General features: G+C 41.5%; 3 protein-coding genes across 3 annotated transcripts; all 3 read right to left on the minus strand.

Annotated features, from left to right (window-relative positions):
* Window positions 1-460: 460 nt before the first annotated feature.
* Window positions 461-12,673, minus strand: ccz1 (CCZ1 homolog, vacuolar protein trafficking and biogenesis associated). Its single transcript, XM_015963568.3, has 17 exons — window positions 12,528-12,673; window positions 11,664-11,739; window positions 11,475-11,571; window positions 11,276-11,373; window positions 10,962-11,055; window positions 10,810-10,890; window positions 10,675-10,722; window positions 8,930-9,013; window positions 8,242-8,417; window positions 7,850-7,931; window positions 7,589-7,650; window positions 4,477-4,588; window positions 4,150-4,183; window positions 3,932-4,049; window positions 1,854-2,012; window positions 1,036-1,163; window positions 461-939 (listed from the first exon to the last, which is right to left on the minus strand). The coding sequence occupies exons 2-17, from the start codon at window positions 11,675-11,677 to the stop codon at window positions 884-886; spliced, it is 1,443 nt and encodes a 480-aa protein (XP_015819054.1). The 5' UTR covers window positions 11,678-11,739; window positions 12,528-12,673; the 3' UTR covers window positions 461-883.
* Window positions 12,674-14,035: 1,362 nt separating this feature from the next.
* pvalb9 (parvalbumin 9) lies at window positions 14,036-16,640 on the minus strand. The gene is made up of 5 exons (XM_015962649.3): window positions 16,409-16,640; window positions 15,532-15,599; window positions 15,051-15,183; window positions 14,640-14,749; window positions 14,036-14,266 (listed from the first exon to the last, which is right to left on the minus strand). The coding sequence occupies exons 2-5, from the start codon at window positions 15,590-15,592 to the stop codon at window positions 14,241-14,243; spliced, it is 330 nt and encodes a 109-aa protein (XP_015818135.1). The 5' UTR covers window positions 15,593-15,599; window positions 16,409-16,640; the 3' UTR covers window positions 14,036-14,240.
* Window positions 16,641-20,862: 4,222 nt separating this feature from the next.
* LOC107388158 (parvalbumin alpha) lies at window positions 20,863-23,029 on the minus strand. Its single transcript, XM_015963567.3, has 5 exons — window positions 22,816-23,029; window positions 22,346-22,412; window positions 21,851-21,983; window positions 21,487-21,596; window positions 20,863-21,267 (listed from the first exon to the last, which is right to left on the minus strand). Exons 2-5 carry the CDS (start codon window positions 22,404-22,406, stop codon window positions 21,242-21,244), a joined length of 330 nt encoding a protein of 109 aa, XP_015819053.1. The 5' UTR covers window positions 22,407-22,412; window positions 22,816-23,029; the 3' UTR covers window positions 20,863-21,241.
* Between the last annotated feature and the right edge of the window lie 1,267 nt (window positions 23,030-24,296).

Genomic DNA, 24,296 nt, shown 5'->3' on the forward strand with positions numbered 1-24,296 from the left:
AGAATTGATGTGAGCATCAAATTTAAGTCCAGCATCAAGTTTCACCCCCAAACTGGTAACAACTGGTTTTGAGTAGGGAGAAAGAGGGCCAAGATCAACATAACGATCCACATTCCTGCTGGGGGTGAAAAACAATGAGCTCTGTCTTTCCCTCATTCAGATGTAGAACGTTGGCCATTAGACTTCACCTTGTTAACACAGGACACAAAGGACTGGATAGAGTGACCTTTCTCCTGACACAATGGAGAGTAAATCTGGCAATCGCCAGCATAGAGATGGAATGATAGGCCATGTTTATGAAAGATTGACCCCAGAGGAAGCAGATAAATGGCAAACAAAAGAGGACCAAGAGGACCATGTAAATGTGCAACAATCTCAGAAAACCTGTGAATGCTTCTGAGAAATTTCCTTACTTTGTGTTTGTAAATTAAATCTGCTGTTAAAAAAACACACACAGAAGGAAAATGACCGCTTCGTTTATTTAAAGTTAGTGCAGGTGTTGGCAGACCACAATACTTCTGACATGATGACATCTCAACTATCGCTGATCACAGAATCTAAACTCTGTTGCTCGTCAGTTTTTAGGATAGTTTGAGACATTGTGATATGGTGTTCATTTAAAAAATGTGGAAGAAAAAAGAAATCAGTTGAAATCCTACAAGTATGTACAAAGGAACCAAAATCAAGTACATGTACAGGCAAATCTGTATTTTTACAGGTAATTACAAGAAAATATTACAATTGTCGTAGGTTAAATTAACAAAACAAAAACGTGGTGAGAAAAGCTTTTCAATCTTATCGTTTTATTTTACAATGCAATTATTGCATTACGCTGATGCTGTTGTGGAAGTCCTGCCTCACTGACAGATTTTAGTCTGGTCACTCAGTCCAAGAAGAAGATGTTGTTGAACTGCGTCGCACAAAGCCTCTTGACTTCCTCTGAAACAAAAATAAAAACAGCAAAGCAGAGTTAATGATTGTTCATTCGGGTGAGAATGGCACAAATGTACCGCCTCCTGGGTGGAGGACACATACCATTAACTTCAATCAGATTGGCGTTTTTCTGATTCAGGATCACGTACAGCTCTCTCTGGTCTGACTTCTTGCCGACTACCCAGTAGTCCGTCATAGCCTTCACGATGATTTCCTCATCTTCATCAACCCTGAGAGACAGATTAGCACCGAGCATTAAAGCTGCGCTGCAATGTGCCTTTCCTGGAAGGCCTTTAAAGGTGCTGTGGTCAAATAAGATAAAGACGTTTGACCGTAACTTTGGGGTGTTTGGTAATTGAACAAGTAGCTTGAGATATTTTTAGAGCAGATTACTTGTTTCTAATTCAACGTTAGCATTGTTAGCTAAATGTTAGCTTCCAGCCTTCATTACGCAATATTAGACGGCTTCTTCTTAGGGGTGCAAGAAATAACTATGCTCATATGACTTAACACCAGCTCAGTGGTATGAGTGTCTGCCCTGAGACTGGGAGGTCAACGGTTCAAATCTAAAGTCGGGTTAAATCAAAGAGCTAAATGCAGCTACGCATGTATTATGTGACATTCTGATCTAAAAATCAAGTTATTCTCTTTCTTAGATGCTGGTTTTGTGTGTGTGTGTGTGTGTGTGTTATGTGATACATTTAACAGCTTTAATTTACCAAACAGAGATGCTGTGTACGCATGTTAAAATTACTTTAACTCTTTAGGCGTTTTATATATTTACAACAAATTATGAACAAAACCCTTAAAAAGGTTCTTTATTTTTTCCTCAGGAACAAAAATCCATCTGCAGACCTTAACTGCACACCCGTTTCAAACAACCAGACCTTGTTAGATGGTTCCCACAGGTGAGCCTTTACCTTGCAAAGTCACAGTTGATGTCTCCCAGAATCTTCATGAGGTCCGGGTGGACGGAGGTGAGACAAACACTGGCTGTTTTTCTCATGTGGATGGTGCTCTTCTCCGCCAGGTTCATGTGGTTAAAGTAGATGAACTTAAACTGAGGCTCCTTCTCAGGCCTAAACGGAAAAAAAATAGAGTCCACATTAAAAACACAAATGAATAACGACGTGAGAGCTTTAGGGTAACAAACCTGGCACGGGTGTGTGAATATATCAAAACAGAGCCACTTTCTAATCAGTGGTGTGTGTGTAATCACCACGTCACATTCAGGACAGAGACCTGCGTGCCAGCAGAGGAATTTGGAACCTCATCATTTATTCAGCGTTTTCTTCACTAAGTTGATTACAAGGAGTCCATCAAATCTGCAGGACTGGTTTAGCCTTACAGTGCAGGACTTATCAGGAGCTAACTGCTGGGGTTAAAGGAGCGGGGACCAGGATGCCATCCTTAGTGGGGCACTGCTTGAGTTACCCCTAAGTAGTGGCACAATGAGATCCAGTAATATTAGAGCCTAGTTCTGCACTGCCAGCTCAGCAGAGTGACGTGACGGATCAGAACAGCCACCCAAGCGTCCCTTACACTTCAATCATTAGGCCAAAGCCAGACCTACACATATCGAGCTAGTATTCCACGTGTACATAGTAGCATAGTGTCTAATACTGCAGGACTCGACAAAAAATAAGAACATACTTTTTCTATGTGGGCTGCATGGTGGCTAAGAGCACGTCATGTTTCTATGTTGCACATAGAAATACTGTAAATATTATTTCTACTGGTGTTTGACAGACACCACTGAACCGAGCGGTGTTTTATATTTTGGTAATATATTATTAGTTTGGGATTCCTCTTCTTGACTTTTACTGTCTGGAGCAACTATTTACTCAAAGATCAACAAAGTATTTATGATTCTCAATGAATGAATTTCTCATAATTTTAGTTTAAAATGTGTGCATGAAATGCAGCAGGTGTTTCATTTTCCTTCATTGAATTATAGCCCTTTAATTTAGTCTACCAGAAACAAACACTAACAGTTGGGCTGCAGATTAATAAAAATAAAAATGTAATGACAAAATATTTAGGGATCAATTGTTCCATAATCAACTAGTTTCATCAAAATAAGGGCGATAATTTGAGAAAACCCAGGAAAAGTTAAAGGTACACTTGGCAATTTTGCTTGATTTTAGCACCCCCTAGTGTCCGTTATTGTCTGTGGTCAACGCTAAAGTGAAACTTATCTCCTCGCTGGTGCGTTTGTCTTTTTAACACCTTAATCTAACAGCTGAAATGTCTCCCCAGACTTAATTAAAAAAGAAATGTTAAATAAGTATAAGAATGAATAAAATGCAATTAACCGAGGACGGCATGCAAACTGATGTTTAACCTCTTCTACAAATTAGCAAATCTAAATATAGTTCTAGTTGAACATGAGAATTTTTTTTTTAAGGCATTGTAAATGTTTTGTTGCTCAAATTTAGATGATGAGGATGTAAACCTGAGGGGGTGGGGCTAAATAAGTATATACTTCTCCCCTCCTTTTCAAACAACTGCATGGAATGATTTTATGAAATGTTGGTGAATGTATATGTTTGAAATAAAATGAACTGAACTGAATTAGTGGCTACAGGAGCGATTCATCACTAAATTAAACCAATCAGCCGTGTTCATGATCTAAAACATGCTGGAAGCAGACTGCAGCGGCAGGTATGTCAGTTCAAACTTTTTTAAGTGTAACAGGTGGCGGCCGGCGGTCTGAGTGACATTTCATTACCCTGTAAAAGGTCATTGTAGCACAAACTGGCTCCAGAAAATGATTTAAAAATTAGAAAAAGTTGCACAGTATGGCTTCAAGTACCAACATCCTGGGAGGATGTAATTTCTGTTTGTCAGAATTTCCCGCCAACAGAGCAAAACTATTTATCAATTCCAAACTGTGGTTTGTAATATTCCTAGGGATATGCTTCTATGAAAACATGCATCATGCTGAGATGCTTTTATAACGCTCTCTATCAATCAGACTGTTGCGGTCTCCACTAACCCAGATATCCTGCGGTTAATGGTGAACTGTTCACATATATCTGAGGCCAGCAGAGTCAGCTGAGGGCCCACCAAGCTGTCCAGCTGCTCACAGAACTGCCTGGTCAGCTCCACCGAGGCTGGAGAATAATGCAGAAAACCAGAAAGTCAGTTCAAATAAAGAAGACGAGGGAGAAATCGTCCTGTCTGGTTTATATGGAGGGCTGAGCTTCAGCTTACCGCTGATCATAAAACACGCCGCAGCACTCATCGCCTGCAAAACAAAGCAGATTAGAGCAGGTTACATGAGAAACCCAGGACACAAAAGTCAGGAATCACATTAATGTGATGATGAGCATTATGGGATGGGCTTCATTTTCTAATTGAGCCATCTAATCCTCAGAGTCCATTGAGAATAGGATATCTTTTTGCTGAATGTCGCATTAATAAAAACACAAATCCTCCGTCACAGACTGATGACGGTCTGAAAATTAAAATCATCTAATACATCAAAATGCTCTCTGAGCCAATCAAACGTGAAGCAGCAGCACATTTAATATGACGGACCTTATAGACAATCAGGTGCAGCTCCTCGTAGCCGTCCACTGCTGAAATAAAGATTTTTGGAAACCGGAATTTGGCCTCTGGGTCTTTAAGGTTAGTAGGTCCTGTTAAAAACCTGAGAGGACAAATAAAGACAAATCAGGAGGACATCCACGTTGGTGCAGACTCTCAGTCATCCTTGACACGCACAATTCTCAGAATTACAAAAAACAGGCATCTGGACTCATTTTCTTGTTTTCTGAAGACATTTCACTATATTATCTATCTATCTATCTATCTATCTATCTATCTATCTATCTATCTATCTATCTATCTATCTATCTATCTCTATGCACACGACAGAGACAGAAAGAAAACGATATGCACCCATTCTGCTTTGAGGGCTGATACCGATTGTTGACATAGCTCAGAACAGCTTATCTAGATGAGCCAATTTGGATCAGAACAGCAAATGAATCCCCAATAACCCCCTTAATATTGTCCAGTTCTGATCTGGTGCAGTTTTAATGGGTTCACCAGACTAAATGATCCACCCATCATTATGGCGATGAAAGCAGTAGGGATGTGAGAAAATATCGATGCACTGTAATATTGCGGTATTTGGTACAATAATGAGAACCCCTGGTCTAGATGAACATTAGACTTTCATATATATTAGATTCATTACACACAACTGAAGTAGTTAAAGCCTTTTATTGTTTCTAATATTGAAAATTTTGGCATACAGCTCATGAAAACCAAAAATTCCTATCTCAAAAAATTAGCATATCATGAAAAGTTTCTCTAAACGAGCTATTAACCTAATCATCTGGATCAACAAATTAACTCTAAACACCTGCAAAAGATTCCTGAGGCTTTTAAAAACTCCCAGCCTGGTTCATTACTCAAAACCACAATCATGGGTAAGACTGCCGACCAGAAAGCCATCATTGACACCCTCAAGCAAGAGGGTAAGACACAGAAAGAAATTTCTGAATGAATAGGCTGTTCCCAGAGTGCTGTATCAAGGCACCTCAGTGGGAAGTCTGTGGGAAGGAAAAAGTGGCAGAAAACGCTGCACAATGAGATGTGACCGGACCCTGAGGAAGATTGTGGAGAAGGACCGATTCCAGACCTTGGGGGACCTGCAGAAGCAGTGGACTGAGTCTGGAGTAGAAACATCCAGAGCCACCGTGTACATGCGTGTACAGGAAATGGGCTACAGGTGCCGCATTCCCCAGGTCAAGCCACTTTTGAACCAGAAACAGCGGCAGAAGCACCTGACCTGGGCTACAGAGAAGCAGCACTGGACTGCTGCTCAGTGGTCCAAAATACTGTTTTCAGATGAAAGTAAATTTTGCATGTCATTCGAAAATCAAGGTGCCAGAGTCTGGAGGAAGACTGGGCAGAGGGAAATGCCAAAATGCCTGAAGTCTAGTGTCAAGTACCCACAGTCAGTGATGGTCTGGGGTGCCATGTCAGCTGCTGGTGTTGGTCCACTGTGTTTAATCAAGGGCAGGGTCAATGCAGCTAGCTGTCAGAAGATTTTGGAGCACTTCATGCTTCCATCTGCCGAAAAGCTTTATGGAGATGAAGATTTCATTTTTCACCACGACCTGGCACCTGCTCACAGTGCCAAAACCACTGGTAAATGGTTTACTGACCATGGTATTACTGTGCTCAACTGGCCTGCCAACTCTCCTGACCTGAACCCCGTAGAGAATCTGCGGGATATTGTGAAGAGAAAGTTGAGAGACGCAAGACCCAACACTCTGGATGAGCTTAAGGCCGCTATCGAAGCATCCTGGGCCTCCATAACACCTCAGCAGTGCCACAGGCTGATTGCCTCCATGCCACGCCGCATTCAAGCAGTCATTTCTGCAAAAGGATTCCTGACCAAGTATTGAGTACATAACTGAACATAATTATTAGAAGGTTGACTTTTTTTGTATTAAAAACACTTTTCTTTTATTGGTCAGATGAAATATGCTAATTTTTTGAGATAGGAATTTTGGGTTTTCATGAGCTGTACGCCAAAATCATCCATGTTAGAAACAATAAAAGCCTTGAACTACTTCAGTTGTGTGTAATGAATCTAATATATATGAAAGTCTAATGTTAATCAGTACATTACAGACAATAATGAACTTTATCACAATATGCTAATTTTTTGAGGAGGACCTGCATGTGTGTGTGTATATATACACACACACACACACACACATTATACGAAGTATACGAAGATAAAAAGATGCCGAGTTTTTAGTTAGTTTAGATTTTAATTAAAATCATTAATGAAAACAAATTAACGTGATAAACACCAGTCCAAACATCACCAAATAAAACCCAAACACTAATACTGAGACAGAATCAATAAAACTGATATTAAAGTTTGTCCTGCTGGTGTTTGGACCCTGATTTGAATGAAAAACAACATTCGTGCAACAGAAGCAGACACAGCCTGCCTCTGTGGTTTACCGTCTCTGGAACACGAAGATTGACAGTTGTTTGCCCTTTTTCTGACATCACATGTTCTTCCTTCCATTACGTGTGACTGACGCGTCATGCTTCCCTCTTCACCTGAAGCATGAAGGCACGACCTCAGTGACACAAACACCTGTGCTTTCTCTACTGATAGCCCCTCAGCGTTTGCTTTTTAACCAACAGCTAAAATCTTTGGTTTCAACGTCTGATGCAGAAGGATGAGTAGAGAGGAAATCCGAAGGCTCAAATTACAGATGTAAGATTTGCCCTTTTCTATTCCTAATCTGAGCGTGCTGTATTTCCTGTCCCACGACGAGTCACCAGAGTTAGACTTGGACCTGTTCAAACACTAATTAATTCATCTGGGACTATGCAGGCCTAAATGATGTCAGACACCCAACACCAGAGCAAACTTTCTCCGTTACAGAGACAGAAAGAAGCAGCATCCCGATACCTTTACACCCCGTCAGTTCCTGTCTGTCAGTGAGATCACATGATGCACAGTACACACAGACATGAATCCTGATCTTAACTCTTAATTGCACAATCAAAGAGTAGTTCTTGATGCATGAGGAATCTCTCTGCAGAGGCAACGAGGGCAGGATGATATAAACAAACACAGGTAGCTACGCAGATCGGATCAAGGATTTACCTCCCGTAGTGCAACAGATTTCCTGCAACTTCTGGCCTCAGAGGAGAGTCCCTGCCAGCCAGCTGGGATTACAAAGGACAGAGAGGAAATACAAAACAAAAGGATTTAGTCTGAAATCAGGTGACCACAGAGCTGTGACTCCCACTGTTCTAATAAAGCAGGTGTGAAGAATGGTAATTACCACTAAAGGGAGCATAATCAAGCACGAAAGGTGGTAGCATTAAATGTAACATTCAAAAGCCACCCAGATAAACCCAGTACCTCTGGTTCGGAGTGCCGGGGGAACAGCGAGGTGGTCAGATACTTGTAAAGGATCCTCATGTCATCTTGCTCCAGACCACTCCTGCAAACAACCATCATAACAAAAAGCCAAACCCTTAAAACCTGCACAAAAACACACAAGTAAACACAAGACTAAATGTCTATCTGTGTTATTTTTTGCTGAGTAGATGTGTATTTACAAACTGAGCCAGGTGGCTGAGAACGTGCAACGCAAAGAGGATTAGGAACCACCTGTGTTTATTCAGTACGCGGTTTTGGGTTTGCACATCCTTATTCCAACCTTGTGCAGGATTGCAAGCATGCAAAAGGTTGTTTTAAGGTCGAGGGAGTTATCAGTTCTGTCAGGGAGCGGATTAGCTTGACAAGCTCACCATATGAGCTGGTCGTTGTAGAGGAAGGCCGTGTATTTGATCAGGCTCAGCCTCTCCTCCACTTGGTTTACAAAAGACTGAATCTTCAGGTAGGTCATCTTGTCCAGAGGGAAGAAGCTGATGCCTCCAAATACATCCAGCAGGTCGCAGGACTGCAGGTGGAGGGTCTGGAGATACTGTAAAACACACAGAGGGAGAGAAAACGGAGACGGAAAAGAGAAAGGGGTTAGTTTACCAGCCTACAAGGGCTTGTTAACAATACAACAAATGAAGCGGAATAAGAACCCCTTGAGTGATGTGATGTGCAGACTCTTGCATCCCTGACAGGATAAGAGGCAGTGAAACTGAACCTGTGACGGGTTAGGTTACACCGTGGAGAGGGAACCCTGTGTCCCACTCAGGCGTTCCCTAATTAGAAGTTAATTTTTTAGAGTTTAGTGGTGGTTGAGCCAAGCCCTCTGCTGTTCCAGAGAAGTGACAACAGGACAGAGAAACCAGGCATGACTGCAAACACAGTCCAGCTATCACAAACAGATCCCAGCCCGTGTGACAACACTCACCTTCAGGCTCTAGTGGCTCTTCATTAACAACTGTTAAAGCAATATAAAAGCAAACCAGACAGTTTGCTGTAGATCTCCACAACAAACCCAAACAGACACCAACCTAGCAACGAATGAACAGATTTTACCCTGTAGAAGAACTTTTCCAGCTTCTGAATGAGCAGCTCGACGCCTCCAGCTTCCATCGCCCGACCAAACGTACTGTTAAAGAGCTACAGGATGACAGAAATGATGGAAAAACTTACATTTAAAAGAATATTTGACCCTTTTGAAGTGTGTTTCTGGAGTAAAGTTACAATCATTACTGCAGATAGCTGTGTGAACAGCCTCTGTTTGGAAAGTTCATACAATACAGGACTAAACTGACAGCAAGTCAGAACACAGCCAAGACAAGTGTGTACAGCTGCTGTCCTAAAGACCAGGTGCATGATCGGTTACTCTGAGTTTCACATGCAGGCTGAACGTGAAAAGTCTTCTACACCCATCTCCTACATCAGCTTCTGATGGAAAAGACGGGGTAACGTTCCCATTAGAAAGGCTTCTCAGATCTACGTCACCCTGAAAATAAGCCTTCACGTACTCACTCATCTTGGCTCGCGACGGGTTGTTGGTTTAACAACCAGCAAACAGCAGAGCACGTCTCTGCTAGTAGAAGCTAACCGTTAGCAAATCTGCAACATGGCAGAACTCCTTCAGGCTTGTGTCATTTGTGGAGATAAAACATCAATGTTGCAGAGCTAAAGGAGTCGTAGGTAGAGTTGTGTTGCTGTTAGCCAATGGGGCAAGACGTCCAAACATCAGGAAATAATACAGTGTAAGACTCCAAATCCTGCTGTTTTCCACTCCCCTCTCCTCCAACTCCCACTTATTGAGACAGGAGCACCAGGGCTTCTCCCCCTACAGAGATCGGTGATCTGATCTGGTGATCTCTTTGCTTGTAAATATCAGAAGAAATCTATGTGAATAATGGCCTAGAAATCTAGACCAACTGTGGCAAAAGGCTTAGCTCTGCAGGTCGGTTTAGCCATGCTCCATTGTAGCCCTGGCCATTCCTAGCCTGGCCTGCCAGACGCCTCCTCTGTTTAATTCTGCGCAGAGAAAGGCTCTGGGAACTCTCCTATTCAAATAACCCCACCCCGTGATAATTCTAACCGAGCCAATCAGCGCTGAGTAGCTTACATCACACACTAGGGATGCACCGATACTGATACTGGTATCGGTGCCGATACCAATACCAACACCAGTATCTGTAAAAGTTAACCGATACCAGGAACCGATACCAATGCAGTTGCTTGAAAATGGCTTCACTGTAACTTGTCATTTCTGTTCACCTAATATTTTAGTTTTGTGCTGATTTCCAGTCATATATTTTACTTTTTATCTACCTCACAGTCGTTTCCTGTTGAAAGCAGAGAAGAAAATAAAATCTGTATTACAAATCATTGCATTTTTTGTGTGGTGGAAGTATCGGTATCGGAAATCGGCATCGATGAGTACGCAGATCCAAGTATCGGTATCGTATCGGTTTGGAAATAAGAGGTATCGGTGCATCCCTATCACACACCATAACGCCCAGTTTGTCATAAAGATGGCGACTGAAGCAGAGTTCGCTGCGGCCCTTTCCTCTGTTCTAAATGACTTGGATGTCTTTAAAACCACAAGTAGAAACGCTAAAAGCCTTTCTTCTAAAAAAAAATAAAAACAAATAAATAAAAAGATGTTTGCACTGTTGCCAGACGCCATTTTTGACTACAGCTAAAAAACTACAGCATTGCGCGTTACAGTCTCTTTCTCCTTTTTTATTCTCTCACTCACTCACTCACTCACTCACTCACTGTCCATTAAACACGATCCTTAATGAAATAAAGCTCACCTTGTACATACAGTAGCATTGTCTTACCACTGCACCATAAACGGTGTCCTAAAACAGGGAAAAGATGGTAGAAAATTACAAAAGTGACCATTTTTATTTGAAAAATAGAATAAGTATAGAATTATTTCTCTGTACAAGTATTTCCTCTTCTTGATACTCTATCGTAGGGGGTTTGCCATCTTTGTTTGGCTTCTCAATCATTGGGTTTCGAACCACCTGAGGAATTAATGAATAAATGAATGTGGAGTGATTCAGACAAAAAATGCAAACACCAAAGGTAAAAGTACCATGACCATCCAGAAGTTTTCCTCTGGCTCAAAGAAAAACTGCCGGTTCTTCTGTGTGTGCAGGGATTTAGCTGGTTTTGTTGGACAGAACGTCCTAAAACAAAGAAGTGGTGGAGAAAGACCCATACATGAAGGTCAGCTCATCATTTTCAGGTTTTTATGGTGTTTATTAGTGTGTCTAAACATTCATTATGATGTTTCCCTATTCCATCAGACAGGTGAAAACTTGATCCAACATTTAAAAAAAGAAGAAGCCACAAACAGAATAAAATATAACAAGGCCAAACCATAACAGCTACACTGCGTTGTTTCACCTGGTAAACTGTACAATGGCTTCACAAAGGCCCACGTTTCTGATCTTCTCATTCTTCTCAACAGCACTAGGGTGGTAGAACAAAATCTTTTTCTCCTCCTGAAAAACAAGAACCAGTAATTAAATTAAACCACAAAAAATTTTTCTAACAATACTAAAAAGCATTCTGACTGAGGTGGAAGCAGCAGAGTCACCCTCACCTCTCCTTCTCGTGGTCCAAACGTAGGGTTATAAATGAAAAAACTCAGAAGACATGGTGTGTACTGTTTCTCTTGCACTCCTGAAGCCATTTTGGGACTGAAAAACAAAATCCACAAAAAAAAAAAAAAAAAAAATAGATATAAGCTACCTAAATCCCAGCCTACACCCATGTCAGTCATCCAGCTTACCTTATCATGAGCATTAGTGGGACTTGTGTCTGGACTTCCTTTGCTCTGGTGACTGTTGGGTTAGCATGCCGTGTGCCTGCAGATACCAGAACACACTGAATGTTTAAATAAGACCTTTATGACAAGTCTGATTGGACTGTCATGAAGAAAGATGCATTATTCAAATCACCTAAACATGTTTAGTGTGTTTGGAACTCTGCAAATCCAGCAAAAGTTCAAACACACAGCTGACCTCAGTGAGATAAGAGTTACTCTAAATTAAATTAATCTCATGTGCATGATGTGTGGTAAATATAAGTAATTGAAATGAAGGTCAGATCACGACATGTCAGGCAGCAGAACAGGAAATTAAGGAAAATTTAAAACGTCTAATATGAAACCTCTATGAATAAAATTGTCAATTTATAGTATTGTATTTCGTTGAGGCCAGAAAGTTTAAATTTCCTTTTAAACATAAAGGCAGGTTTAAATATTGAAAGCACGGTAATCCAGTGTGTTTGTTTAAACTGAATAAAATTGAAAACAAGAATGTTTGCTGCCTGGTCACAGGGAGCTTTAAACCGGACTCGTCTTTGCGTCTCAGCCGGTGAACTCTCGCGAGCTGAACTACAACCCCTAGAGAACAAACCATTAACGTTTTAGACCATCACTGTTTCTACACAAGATGAAAAACCGAACTTATTTTCACACGGAAACGTCAGCGACGCTGCAGCTTAACACGTGCTTAACATTAGCTCCTGCTCACACTGAAACCACTTGAAACCAAATCAGGTTAAACCATAGACTGTACATACACCTACTAGCTAGCTAGCTTTGCTAGCACCAGTAGGCTTAACTTAACCTCCATAGAAAGCTAAGACTCACCTGACGGAGAATACACTCAAAGCGTTCAGCTGCTTGAAATTAATGTGGAATTAAAGATGAAAACAACATAAAAACTTCAATAAAAGTAGATGCCGCCAACATTGTAGTACTTTACATTCTTCACTTCCTGCTTTTGACAGTGCGGTGTCACGCGTTAGATTGTTCGGGTGACGGGTTGCAGCTCATTATAGGTTCCTACTAAACTGTCATAGGAACTACAGAGGTACAAGTAACTACTTACGTTTGATCAGTTGCATTTACATGACAATTTTTTTTGGGAAACTGTAATGTTTGGAGTATTCTTACTGCACTGTAATTTGTAACACCACGAAGTACAATATTATGAATTAAACTATTACTTGTGAACAGTCTCTAGTTACTCTACTACAAGATCAAGCATGCTCAGCAGACACAACACACATTTACAGTCTGGTTATTTCTGCTGAGCCTGCTCCAGTCTCTAAATGTATTAAAACAAAAAATAAATAAAAAATGTCAACCTCTGTAAAGAATTTTGCAGAACTCTTATTAGTGTTTTGCATTTTTGCATTTGAGAACCCCAGTATTCGCGCGCGCGCGCGTGTGTGTGTGTGTGTGCGCGCGCGCGCGTGTGTGTGTGTTGGGGGAGGGTATTTACAGGTATTCACCATCGGGTATTCACCTTAACCACTTTAGTTTGAGGGAACCTGGGCCATGGATATGCAGGTTTAACTAGTCAGTGACTCGATGCATTCTGTTCCTTCTATAGGAAACTTTTTACTAATTGTCATAATTAACTGAACTGTATTGGAATGTTTCAGTTTGTGAAGAGCCTTGTGACGACTCTTGTCGTGATTTGGCGCTATATAAATAAACTGAATTCAATTGAATAGTGATGCTGAATTGTTTGTTTATTGGAAAATCAATGCTATTTTATTCTCTGCAAATATCTTGATGTTTGTGTTATTTTTCAGCACTGTCACCCTGTCATGGTAGAGCTGGCCCACCCTGGGTGTGCCTTAGAACCACCTCGGGCTCTCATCACATCATAAAAATATTCTATCAGATTCTCTATTTCAAAATCGGTAGAAAACGCTTTCTGTGACTCTGATGTTTGTGTCCTATATCTCAATGGTTTGCCCTGGGTTGGTCCTGGTCCAAGTAACCTGTCCACAGGGTGTGTCCCTCTTCTTGCTCCAGCCCCCTTTGAGATTAAACGCAACAAAGCAACTTGGACAAACAAATGAACCGCTGGCCTTAAAGCCTCCAGATGGTGCATCATGATTGCACCTTCATCAGAAACCTGCCACATCTTTTACATGCCTACTGCCCTCTGGTGGAGGATCTACCGCGGGAAGGGACAATTATTACTGTTACATTGTTCCACAATTACATAGTAAATAATTGATGCATATATAATTATTCCGTTAACATTAGACAATAAATGACTTATTTAAAAACATATTTAGTAAAATTATTGATTCATATTTCAGGCATTAAGAGGTTAAAGGCATCAAACGAATCAATGCTCTGCTTCCATTTGTTTATGTTTATTCATGCCATTCATAGACAAGAGGAATGTCAAGACACATTAGAAGGCGTTACAATGACAGAAAGTAATTAAAAAATGATTAACGCACACAGAGTTTATTAGAAAGCAACTGAAATTCCTGGGAATAGAAGCAACCATCAGATGTTGGGGAATCAGTGAAGATCGTATTAAACTTGGAAAACTCAGGACAGGACCATAGTCTGGAATTCTGGAGAGGAAATGGAAAATGAGTATGTTATTCAAAATACATATTCAGCAAAAACATGAAATAAACAGACTGGTGTCATCTCCTTTTGACATCTCTCTCTCTCTCTCTCTCTCTCTCTCTCTCTCTCTCTCTCTCTCTCTCTCTCTCTCTCTCTCTCTCTCTCTCTGATCAGATTACCCAAGACAAACGTCTTTCTTAGACAAAAGGTGAAATTGCGCCAAAGAATGTTTCTTCCTGTCAGAATCCTTAAGAATTCATAACATCTAGAAGTGCTTCAGGAGTTTTTAAATTTCACGTTTCAGTCCAGCTAGTGAGGTGACTTGTGCCTCACCGTGACTTTACTCCAACATAACATCAGAAATCAGATACTGACCGTCTGCTCCAATTCTGCCATCGCTGTTATCATCAGCTGCTGAGATGAATTTCTTGGTTTCTGCTTCGCTTAGAGTTCGCGCTCCGGGGACGAACCGCTGCAGGAAGAACCTGGACACACACACACACACACACACACACACACACACACACACACACACACACACACACACACACACACACACACACACACACACACACACACACACACACACACACACAAATCCCCAGTCAGCCCTGAGCTCTCATCGCACAAGGTGAATTATATAACACAAAAATAAACACTGTACTCATGATGGATACATCCTAACCCAGTAACATAATACTACATACAGATTCATTTAAAGACTTTAAAAAGTTATGAGACAAACTAGAGGACACAGCAGTTAAAGATTCCACTTATCACTTTTACTTGAGCTCAGATTCCTCGATGTAGCCACTGTTGTCCTCGTCGATGATCTGGAAGACATCCCTGACCTCCTTGGGCGTCTTAGAGGACAAGCCGCAGAGCTGGAAGAACTTCTTGTGGCAGAAGGAGTTCGGAGCTGGAAACACACATGCATACACACACATAGAGTGTGAGATGATCTGAAGGTCACCCTGTTAGCATCCTGTGTTGAGATGAACCATTGTGTGTTTTATCTCTTAAAACTAAAACTAATACACTGATTCAAAGCCTTCCAAATTCAGATTTAAAACTGACGTTGACTTTCTGACTTCATCAAATAATTCATCTGCAGAGAGGATTATCTTCAAGTCATAGATGGTGAGTTACTTTAAGGTTATTGTCATTTTAATATGATTTAAAACGTCCATTTTCCAAATAAAAGCTAGGTCCTGTGAGGAAAATGAACTGAAACATATGTATAAGATGCTTGTTGGTTTTCTGCTACCTTCACAGTCCTTGACGGCTTTCTCGATGGCCTCAGCTGACAGGATGGAAGAGAGTGACATGTCGGTTCTGTTAAAAGAAATACTGTGTAAATAAATAACACACACACACACACACACACACACACACACACACACACACACACACACACACACACACACACACATTCTGGCATCCTGACGGATTAACTTGTCCCTCAGATGCAGGTGTATGTAGGTTAATATTATGGTCCCATCAAAATTCCTGTCACTGTTTATGCTTGAGATGATGACGGCTGACTAAATGATGTATTATTTTACATAAATAACACTAAAACACACCTAAATGAAGGGAAAACTACGACAGGTTTGTTGGGATTTCTGCTCAGATGGTTGTGCTCTGTGATCAGGTTTCTCCTGGCAGCTTGTTAACCACTGAGAGTTTTTAATCTCTCTTTAATGATTTAATTGCAGACCAATTGCTACTTATTTGAGATCCAGACAGGCAGAGCAGAACGTAATAAATCAGAGAATAGAAACATCCAAATCCACCTGTGGAGTTGATGCAGTCACTGGAACTCAAAAATGAAATCTTGTGAAAAGTTTTAACGAGTCGCCCCCCCTTGTGCTGACTTTAACTTTTAGTCCTTTTTATTGTAGGACGAGTGAACTGTGTGACAGTTAAAACAGTTTTACAGCATCTTTTTTTACTCTTAATATTGTTGATATTTTTAGCTCTTCTGCATCAACACTTTGGCAGATTTTAGTGCAATGACTAATAATTCCACATTAAGCTGAAAAACAGGTTGATTAGTTTGAAGCTGCAGCTAAACACTAGTTCCTGTGATACCTGCACTCCCTCGTGCACTGAGGGTTTCCCCGCGATGCCGTGGGACTCACCTCTGTCACAGATATGTGCTCCTCTCTGTCCAGGTCCAAAGCAGCAGCAGCAGCAGCAAAAGATAAAACTCTGCAGTGGCTGCTGATTGTTGCCTTATATATTCAGGGCTGGATGTGCTCAAGGAGGCTTGAGTTTCCAAAGTGTCTGCGGATCAAATTCTCCTGCAGCCTCAGCAGCCTGCTTCTCGAGTTCCCCAATAGCTCACCTGTCTTATTAACCTTTACTGTTTAAATCCAAGCACAGCACCATCACTGCCTCTTCTCTCCCTTTATGTCACTGGGTGGTTTTCATCCAATCAACTTTTTGTGTTCAGCTGCTCTCTCCCCGCCCTGATCACCTATCCACCCCCTCCCTCCCTCCCTCCCTGTAGGTGATTCTCAAATTCAATCAGGATCCTTTCCTCTACAGCTACAGTGAATGATCTCCTAAATGTGGACAGAGATGGCGTGAATGCACACAGCACACCATATTTACTCAAAAAACACAGAATTTTATAAATGTATGCAGATTTATTAAAAAAAGAAAAACTGAAATATCACATGGTATTCAGACCCTTGGCTCAGTATTTAACAGAAGCATCCTTTTTGAGCTAATACAGCCGTGAGTCTTCTTGGTAAAGATGCAACAAGTTTCTGACACCTGGATGCCATTCCTCCTTGCAGATCCAGTTCTGTCAGGTTGGATGGTGAACGTTGGTGGACAGCCCTTTTTAGGTCTCTCCAGAAATGTTCAACAGGGTTTAAGTCAGGGCTCTGGCTGAGCCACTCCTTCGTTATTTTAGCTGTGTGCTTCGGGTCTTTGTCATGTTGGAAGGTAAACCTTCAGCCCAGTCTGAGGTCCTGAGCACTGGAGAATGTTCTTGTCCAGGATATCCCTGTTCTTGGCCGCATTCATCGTTCTCTCAATTGCAACCAGTCGTCCTGTCCCTGCAGCTGAAAAGCACCCCACAGCATGATGCTGCCACCGCCATGCTTCACTGTGAGAACTTTTTTGGACTAGTGATGAGCAATGCCTGGTTTTCTCCACACGTACCACTTAGAATTAAAGACAAAAAGTTATATTTTGGTCTCATCAGACCAGAGAATCTTATTTCTCACCATCTCAGGGTCCTTCAGTTGTCTTGTACCAAACTCCATGTGGGCTTTCATGTGTTTTGCACTGAGGAGAGGCTTCCAACAGGCCACTCTGCCATAAAGCCCTTACTGGTGGAGGGCTGCAGTCATGATTGACTTTCTTCAACTTTCTCCATCTCCTGACTGCATCTCTGGAGCTCAGCCACAGTGATATTTGGGTTCTTCTTTACCTCTCTCACCAAGATTCTTCTCCCCCTGTCACCAAAGTTCTTAAACTCCACTGTTTAAGGCAGAGACAGACTCCCGACCTCTGTGGAGGAGTCGTAGATGACCCAGGGGCAAGATTTACCCACACGCTTTAATTCTGCCACTCCAACAAACTGCAGTGCACTGTGGGTAGAAACCTACACACACACAAGTGGCCAAAGCACACAGGCATCAATGTAGTAATGAATGTAATTAAATCAGTGCCTCAGTCTGACTTGGGTAAAAATGACTAGTGGCCAGCCACAATTCCACCTATTCCCAGTATGCACCATCAGAGGTTTGGACTCGAGTCACACGACTTGGACTCGAGTCAGACTCAAGTCATTATTTTAATGACTTCTGACTTGACTTGATAAAATCTATAAAGACTTACGACTTGACGCAGACTTGAAGCCAATGACTTGCGACTTGAACCGACTTGCATCTGTTGGCTTGATGATGACTTGAGCGTATTTTATGTTTTAGCACAAAAGTGACCCGACATGGACAAAAATCATAAATCATTCTTGGTTCTGGGTTTGATCTTGTTCTGCTAACTGCAGCAGCACTTTGTTTATAATCAGTTTCAGTTGCACTTTCTGCTGTTTGAGCAAATAAATGAAGCTTTAAGAAGTTTTATTTCTGGAATTTATTTATTATCATTGTCATTAAATAGAAGTTGGACAGATGACTTTAATATGACTTAAAAATTTAAAGTTAAGGACTTGGACTTGACTTGGACTTCCACATCATTGACTTTGGACTCAACTTGGACTTGGTTGTCTTTGACTTGGACTTGACTTGAGACTTGACTGGAAAGACTTGTGACTTACTTGTGACTTGCAAAGTAGTGACTTGGTTACACCTCTGTGCACCATTGCCTTGGGGGCTGACTCTGAATGCTGCTTCAGAATCAGCTGCAAACTGCTCCGTTGCACCCAGAAGGTCCTGGCTTGAAAACACAGATAGAACAACATCATCATCATATGCAAAAGGCAGACATGATGACACCATGAGAATCATAATTGTGAGATTGTCACATTAGATCACAGTTTGTAACAGTAACTTTAGAATAATCAACAGGAAATGTTTGCAACCAAGACACACTGTTTTCATTTAAACTGGAAAGTCACCTTTAAGCCTGTAATATCAATAAAAACACTTTAAAATTGTTAGCATGCACCCACCTATAGCTAGTGAAGATGTGAAGATGGTAGGACTGTTGCTTTGCAGCAAGAAGGCTGCAGGTTTGAGTCCCAACTGCAGGATCTCTACATGCTTTAGCATGTTTTCCTTGTGTGTGTGTGTGTGTGTGTGTGTGTGTGTGTGGGGTGGGGGGTGGGGGGTCTCAGGGTGCTCCAGTTTCCTATGCAGACCAAAAACATTCATGTGAAGTTAATTAGATACTCCAAAATGTCCCTTAATGTGAGTGGGTGTGTCACTGGTTGTCTGTCCCTGTGAGGGACTGGAGACCTGTCCAGGGTGTCCCCCGCCTCTCCCCTGATGACTCACCCTGCTGAGGATGAAGCAGTTTGGAGAGAGAGTGAGTGAGCGAGCGAGTGAGTGGGTTAGGGTTAGACAGGGTTAGGGTGAGTGCCCACCTACCTGAGACAGATGTTTTAGGTGCGAGGATGGGTGGGGCCCCATCAGCCCTAAAGACAGCAGCTCAGAGGGAGCAGAAGCTGCTTTTTAATGAGATCCATGGAAATTAATCTCACTATCTTTTCTTTAATTCGTCATGGACTCACATCTACCTTTACCTCAAACATCTTTAGTAAACAGAAAGCCTTTATCTCAATGTAAACATAAAATCCTTAATATGGCTTTTGGGTGCCATCTGGTGGCTGTTTCCTAGCAGCACCGACCTAACACAAGGAGAGATTTTAATCTGACTGACAAAGAAAAAGAACAGTAAAGTGATTTTAAAGTTGACATGCTATAAAAGAGAAGCTAGTAGTCCAGATGGAGACAACCCTTTCAACCATTGTGTTTGCATCACCCCAGTACAATCTTTTAGATGCACCCATGGCGTCAATCTTTGGTTTAAAGTTTTATATTTTACTAAATGTTCATTCTGAAGGTTATTTTCTCATTTGGATAACTAAAACAGGGACACTTTAAAGTTGGTGTTCTGTGCCAAACGTGCAAAATGTCTTAAGCATCAATTCAATATTTCTCATATTCTGTTTTCTTTAAAAAACACACTCATTGTAAAGCTAATGAACACTCACTCATTCATCCTCTTGACCACTTCCTCTTTAGTGGTGTTGCTGGGAGATGGTGTCTAACTCCAGCAGACATGGAGAGGCAGAAGCCTGGAAATGTGGACACTCATTCACAACAAGGGATGCTTTAGAGTCTCCAGTAACCATATGTATATTTCTGGTCTGTGTGTGTGTGTGTGTGTGAAGCCTGAGAACCACACATGCATGTTAGTGATGTGATTTATGGCTCTTCCATGGGAGCCGTCGGTCGTAGAGCTGCTCAAAAGACTGACTTCTTTGAACAAAGCGAAGTCTGTGAGGGCACACGGTGGTCGGATCGTGTTCCTCCGACGTCCGTCACAACGGTGGGTGGGGGCTGAGCGGGTGCGCTTTACCGACTTCCAGGAAGGTTTGCTACCGGATGACAAGACGAACGGCTCTCTACAGGAACTCGGCTCTCATCGTTCACTTTGAAAACTCGTTCAAAAGATTTGATTCGTTCATGAACGTCACATCACTAGAAAACATGCTAACTCCACGCAGAAAGACCATAGCTGGGATTCAACCTTCTTGCTGCTAGGTAACAGTGCTACTAGCACATTTGGCTTGAAAACAGTATCCCACAAACATGTTCATGTCACAGCTGCTTGAACGGCTGTGCAAGGCTACCTGGAAGCTCAGAATAAACAGGCTTTTAGTCTTTTGGCTATTTTTGAATATTATTTTAGTTGATTTTAAGATCAGTTGAGTCCAACCTTAATTTTTTCACAGATCTGAACATTGTTAGAAATTCTAAGTTTTGTTTTAACACTGAAGCCAACTCCTGAGGCACCTAGCTAACTGTTTCCCTTCTGCATACTGAAGCAGCTATTAGCTGCTAGGCTATGGCTGATGTAGTTGTTCCCAACCATTAAAGACCACTTTCAGGCATTTGTTATTGAAAAAGAACCTTTATTGTTTTCTCATCGTCCGTCCGTTTTCCATAAAAGTGCATCATTGTTGATCTCGTGGCATGCAAATCCCACACAGTAAAACGACGACAGAAGAGTGAGAGAGAGAGAGAAAGACACAAGTCAGCCACGCCATACACTTAGTCAGGCCCACTCATCGTGGATAGCACTGGGGTGAGCACTGCCTGGGAGAGAGAAACAGTGTGTTGTCTGGTCGGGGGTTAAAGGTCATGTGTATAAAAGTGGTTTCAGAGAGTCTACTAGAGAGAAAGAGTGAATGGGAAAGGGAGAAAAAGAGTCGTCTTGGCTCAAGTTGTTCCTTTTGAGAGTTGAAGTCAGATGTTGGTCAGTTTGTTCATTTAACCCTTGATCATGGCAGCGAACTCTGCAAAGGGAGGAAAACAAAGAATTAATTTATCATCATCAGAGTGACTTATTGTCAATTAGCATGTGGTAGAAGAAAGGCATCTGCTCCACTTTTAGCTTAGTTAGATTAGCTTAAAGTTTTAAGGCACTAATTAGTTTTTAGAAACTCCTCAGATTGTAGGATGCTGTTTTGTAGGCAGTGGAGAGCCTTTAGATCTGGATGAGTTAATGTTCTCACCATCAACTCCGATCTTGCCATCACCATCAGAGTCACCGGCCTTCAGGAAGGTCGTTGTCTCAGCGTCGGTCAGAGCTCTGGCACCGGCAGAGAAGTTCTGCAGGAACAGTCTGGAGGAGGAAACAACAAGAAATATTAAGTCTCACAATAATAAAATGAACTTTAGGACATAATTGCGCTTTTAAATCATTAACTGAAATTTTGTAGATTATATATATATATATATATATATATATATATATATATATATATATATATATATATTATTCTTTTTGGCCAACAAAATCTTCATGAATTCTTTATAAGTTTGGCCCAGGATAAGTAGTTGATGAGTTTAGTGTGAAATCTAAGAGAAGTTTCTCACTTAAGCTCCTCCTCCTCAATGAAGCCACTCTTGTCCTGGTCAATGACGGCGAAGGCTTTCTTGACGTCATCAGCAGACTTGGCAGCCAGGCCGACCTTGGCAAAGAACTCCTTGTGGTTGAAGGAGTCGGCAGCTGTGAGAAGATGAGGGTCAGCAAATGAGTCACAAACCAACTGAATTGTGCATGTTTGGTAGACTGGCAATGCAGAGCAAAGTTATTTTGATTCGGCAAATGATGGTCTAAATTCTAGGCTACATTCCTGGTACGCTGGTTTCCAAAGATTGGCTTTTGTTTTTCACTGATCCACTAATTCAACTGGTAACATTTGCTTGTGGAGCTGCTTGTCTTACAGCAGCAACACTAACACTTTACAGAGCACTCTGTCTTGAAAAACGAATCCAATAACTCGCTATTTATTAATTTTTTTTGCAATTGATTAAAGTTAACTACATTTAAAGTAATCCGATGCTGTGTGGTGTCATTGCCGGGCTTACCTTGGCATGCTGCAAGGGCTGCAGTAATGTCAGCATCACTCAGAAGTCCGGCGAATGCCATTTTTAACTGAGGAAGAAGAGCAAAGGAAAAATCATCAGCTCACCAAATCAGTCAGGAGGAAACACTTTTAACTCTGAGTCTAAAGGTTCTCTCAATGCACTTTAGTACAAAAAACCCTCAGCAGTACAGAGCTACAAGGTAATCTTTAGAGATTAAATTCATGGTCCATGTTTGTACTCCAACGATGAGTAAAAGTAGTCCAGGTTTATCCAAAAACCAAGCCTTCCAAAACAAAAACCAAGTCCTCTTTACAAGTACTTTTTTTCCATTTGGTTTCTTTGTTTTAGTCCAAAAACTGGGCCGTTTATGTTCAGAATCTGGACCTCTTTGAGCTCTTTTAGTCCCAATGCATGACGGCGAAACCCCCTTCGAGTCAGACTCAGGTCTGCAGCTCTCCTGCGAAACTCACCTTGAAGTTATCTCTAAGTTTAGAGAGGATTCGCTCAGATGAATCTGCCGACTGCAGTGGACCCCCTCAGCCGTTCTCTGCAGCTTATATACTATTCGCTCACCCGAAATATGATGCATAGGACATGTAATGGACACTGTGTGCAAAGAAGTCGGTTGAAAAAATGTGTCCAGTAGACAGAGCTGTTCTATTTTTATGTACATAAACGAAGATGCTTAAATGGTAGACCAAGTGTGGGCCCATGCAAAAGTGCTTGATATTGCACAAGGCTAATAATACACGCTGCTGATTTGGGTGAAACGTACTCTGCGAGCAGCCTGTTGGACTATGCAAAGCGCCACTCAGGGGAGAGGGTGGCACCCCCCCAGACTGAGACTAAGCAGACTTGTATTGGTTGTGACTTTCCTTCATTCAAGCATTTATGGTTTACATCTTTTTTGATTTTGCATGATTGTGGTAAATTGCTATCATATAAAAAGGTGTGGTTCACTGAAAAAACATTTTAATGATTATTTCTGATTATGATCAATTACTCTTAGTTTTTCATGCAGGCTGAATGTGAAAATAGTCTCCTACAGCTATCTGCTACATTAGCTTCTGACAGGGTACGAATTAGGTATCGGGGGGAGCCCAGTGTGTGTGTGTGTGTGTGTGTGTGTGTGTGTGTGTGTGTGTGTGTGTGTGTGTGTGTGTGTGTTTGGAGTGATCTATTTTGCCTTGGCCCACAAGATACCTTGAAACGGTGTTGAAACTGAGTTTTGAAGGTGATCTGAATAATATGAAATATATAAATATTCCATACCCATAAATGATTGCTTTATAGGGATAAATCTACCTACCTTTTCCTTTTCAAGCACTTTGTTTTGTTTTGTTGTTTTTGACTATTTTCCTATCCTGTCTGTGTCTTCCTGCATCTCCTCTCAATCCTACGCAAAACTGCTGCCTGGCTTCCTACTTTTTTACCTCATGCTTGTGTTATTTGTGGAGATAAATCATCAATGCTACAGAGCAAACAGGGTCAGTGATAGAGTTGAATTGCTGTTATCCAATTAAAGGCAAGATATCCAAATATCAGGAAATAAGATTCCAAATCCTGCCGCCTGAAGCTCAACTGTGACTAGCTCACTTCTAGTTCCTGAAACAGGTGCACCAGAGCATTTTCCTCCAGAGTGACTTACTAGGCATTCATTCCTATAGAGCATTGCTTAAACAAGTTTTCTACGCCTTTAAAACTTTCATTTAGTAACATATTTATTAAAAAGATGTGTGTAATTTAAATGGAAAATGGCCTTTGTTTGTATAGCCCAGGGGTCGGCAACCTTTTCCCATTAAAGAGCCATTATTACCTGTTTCCAACAGTGAAGAAAACACTGAGCCACAGCAGCCACGGTGTTGTGGGTGGGTCTACCAGGCTTGGGCCCACCCTAAGACAGCCGAGAGCTGCTTCAACCAACAGGTGACAGCAACCAATACTGGTCGCT

Source organism: Nothobranchius furzeri, chromosome 16 (genome assembly GCF_043380555.1).
Source record: "Nothobranchius furzeri strain GRZ-AD chromosome 16, NfurGRZ-RIMD1, whole genome shotgun sequence".
In the NCBI taxonomy this organism is placed as follows: domain Eukaryota; kingdom Metazoa; phylum Chordata; class Actinopteri; order Cyprinodontiformes; family Nothobranchiidae; genus Nothobranchius; species Nothobranchius furzeri.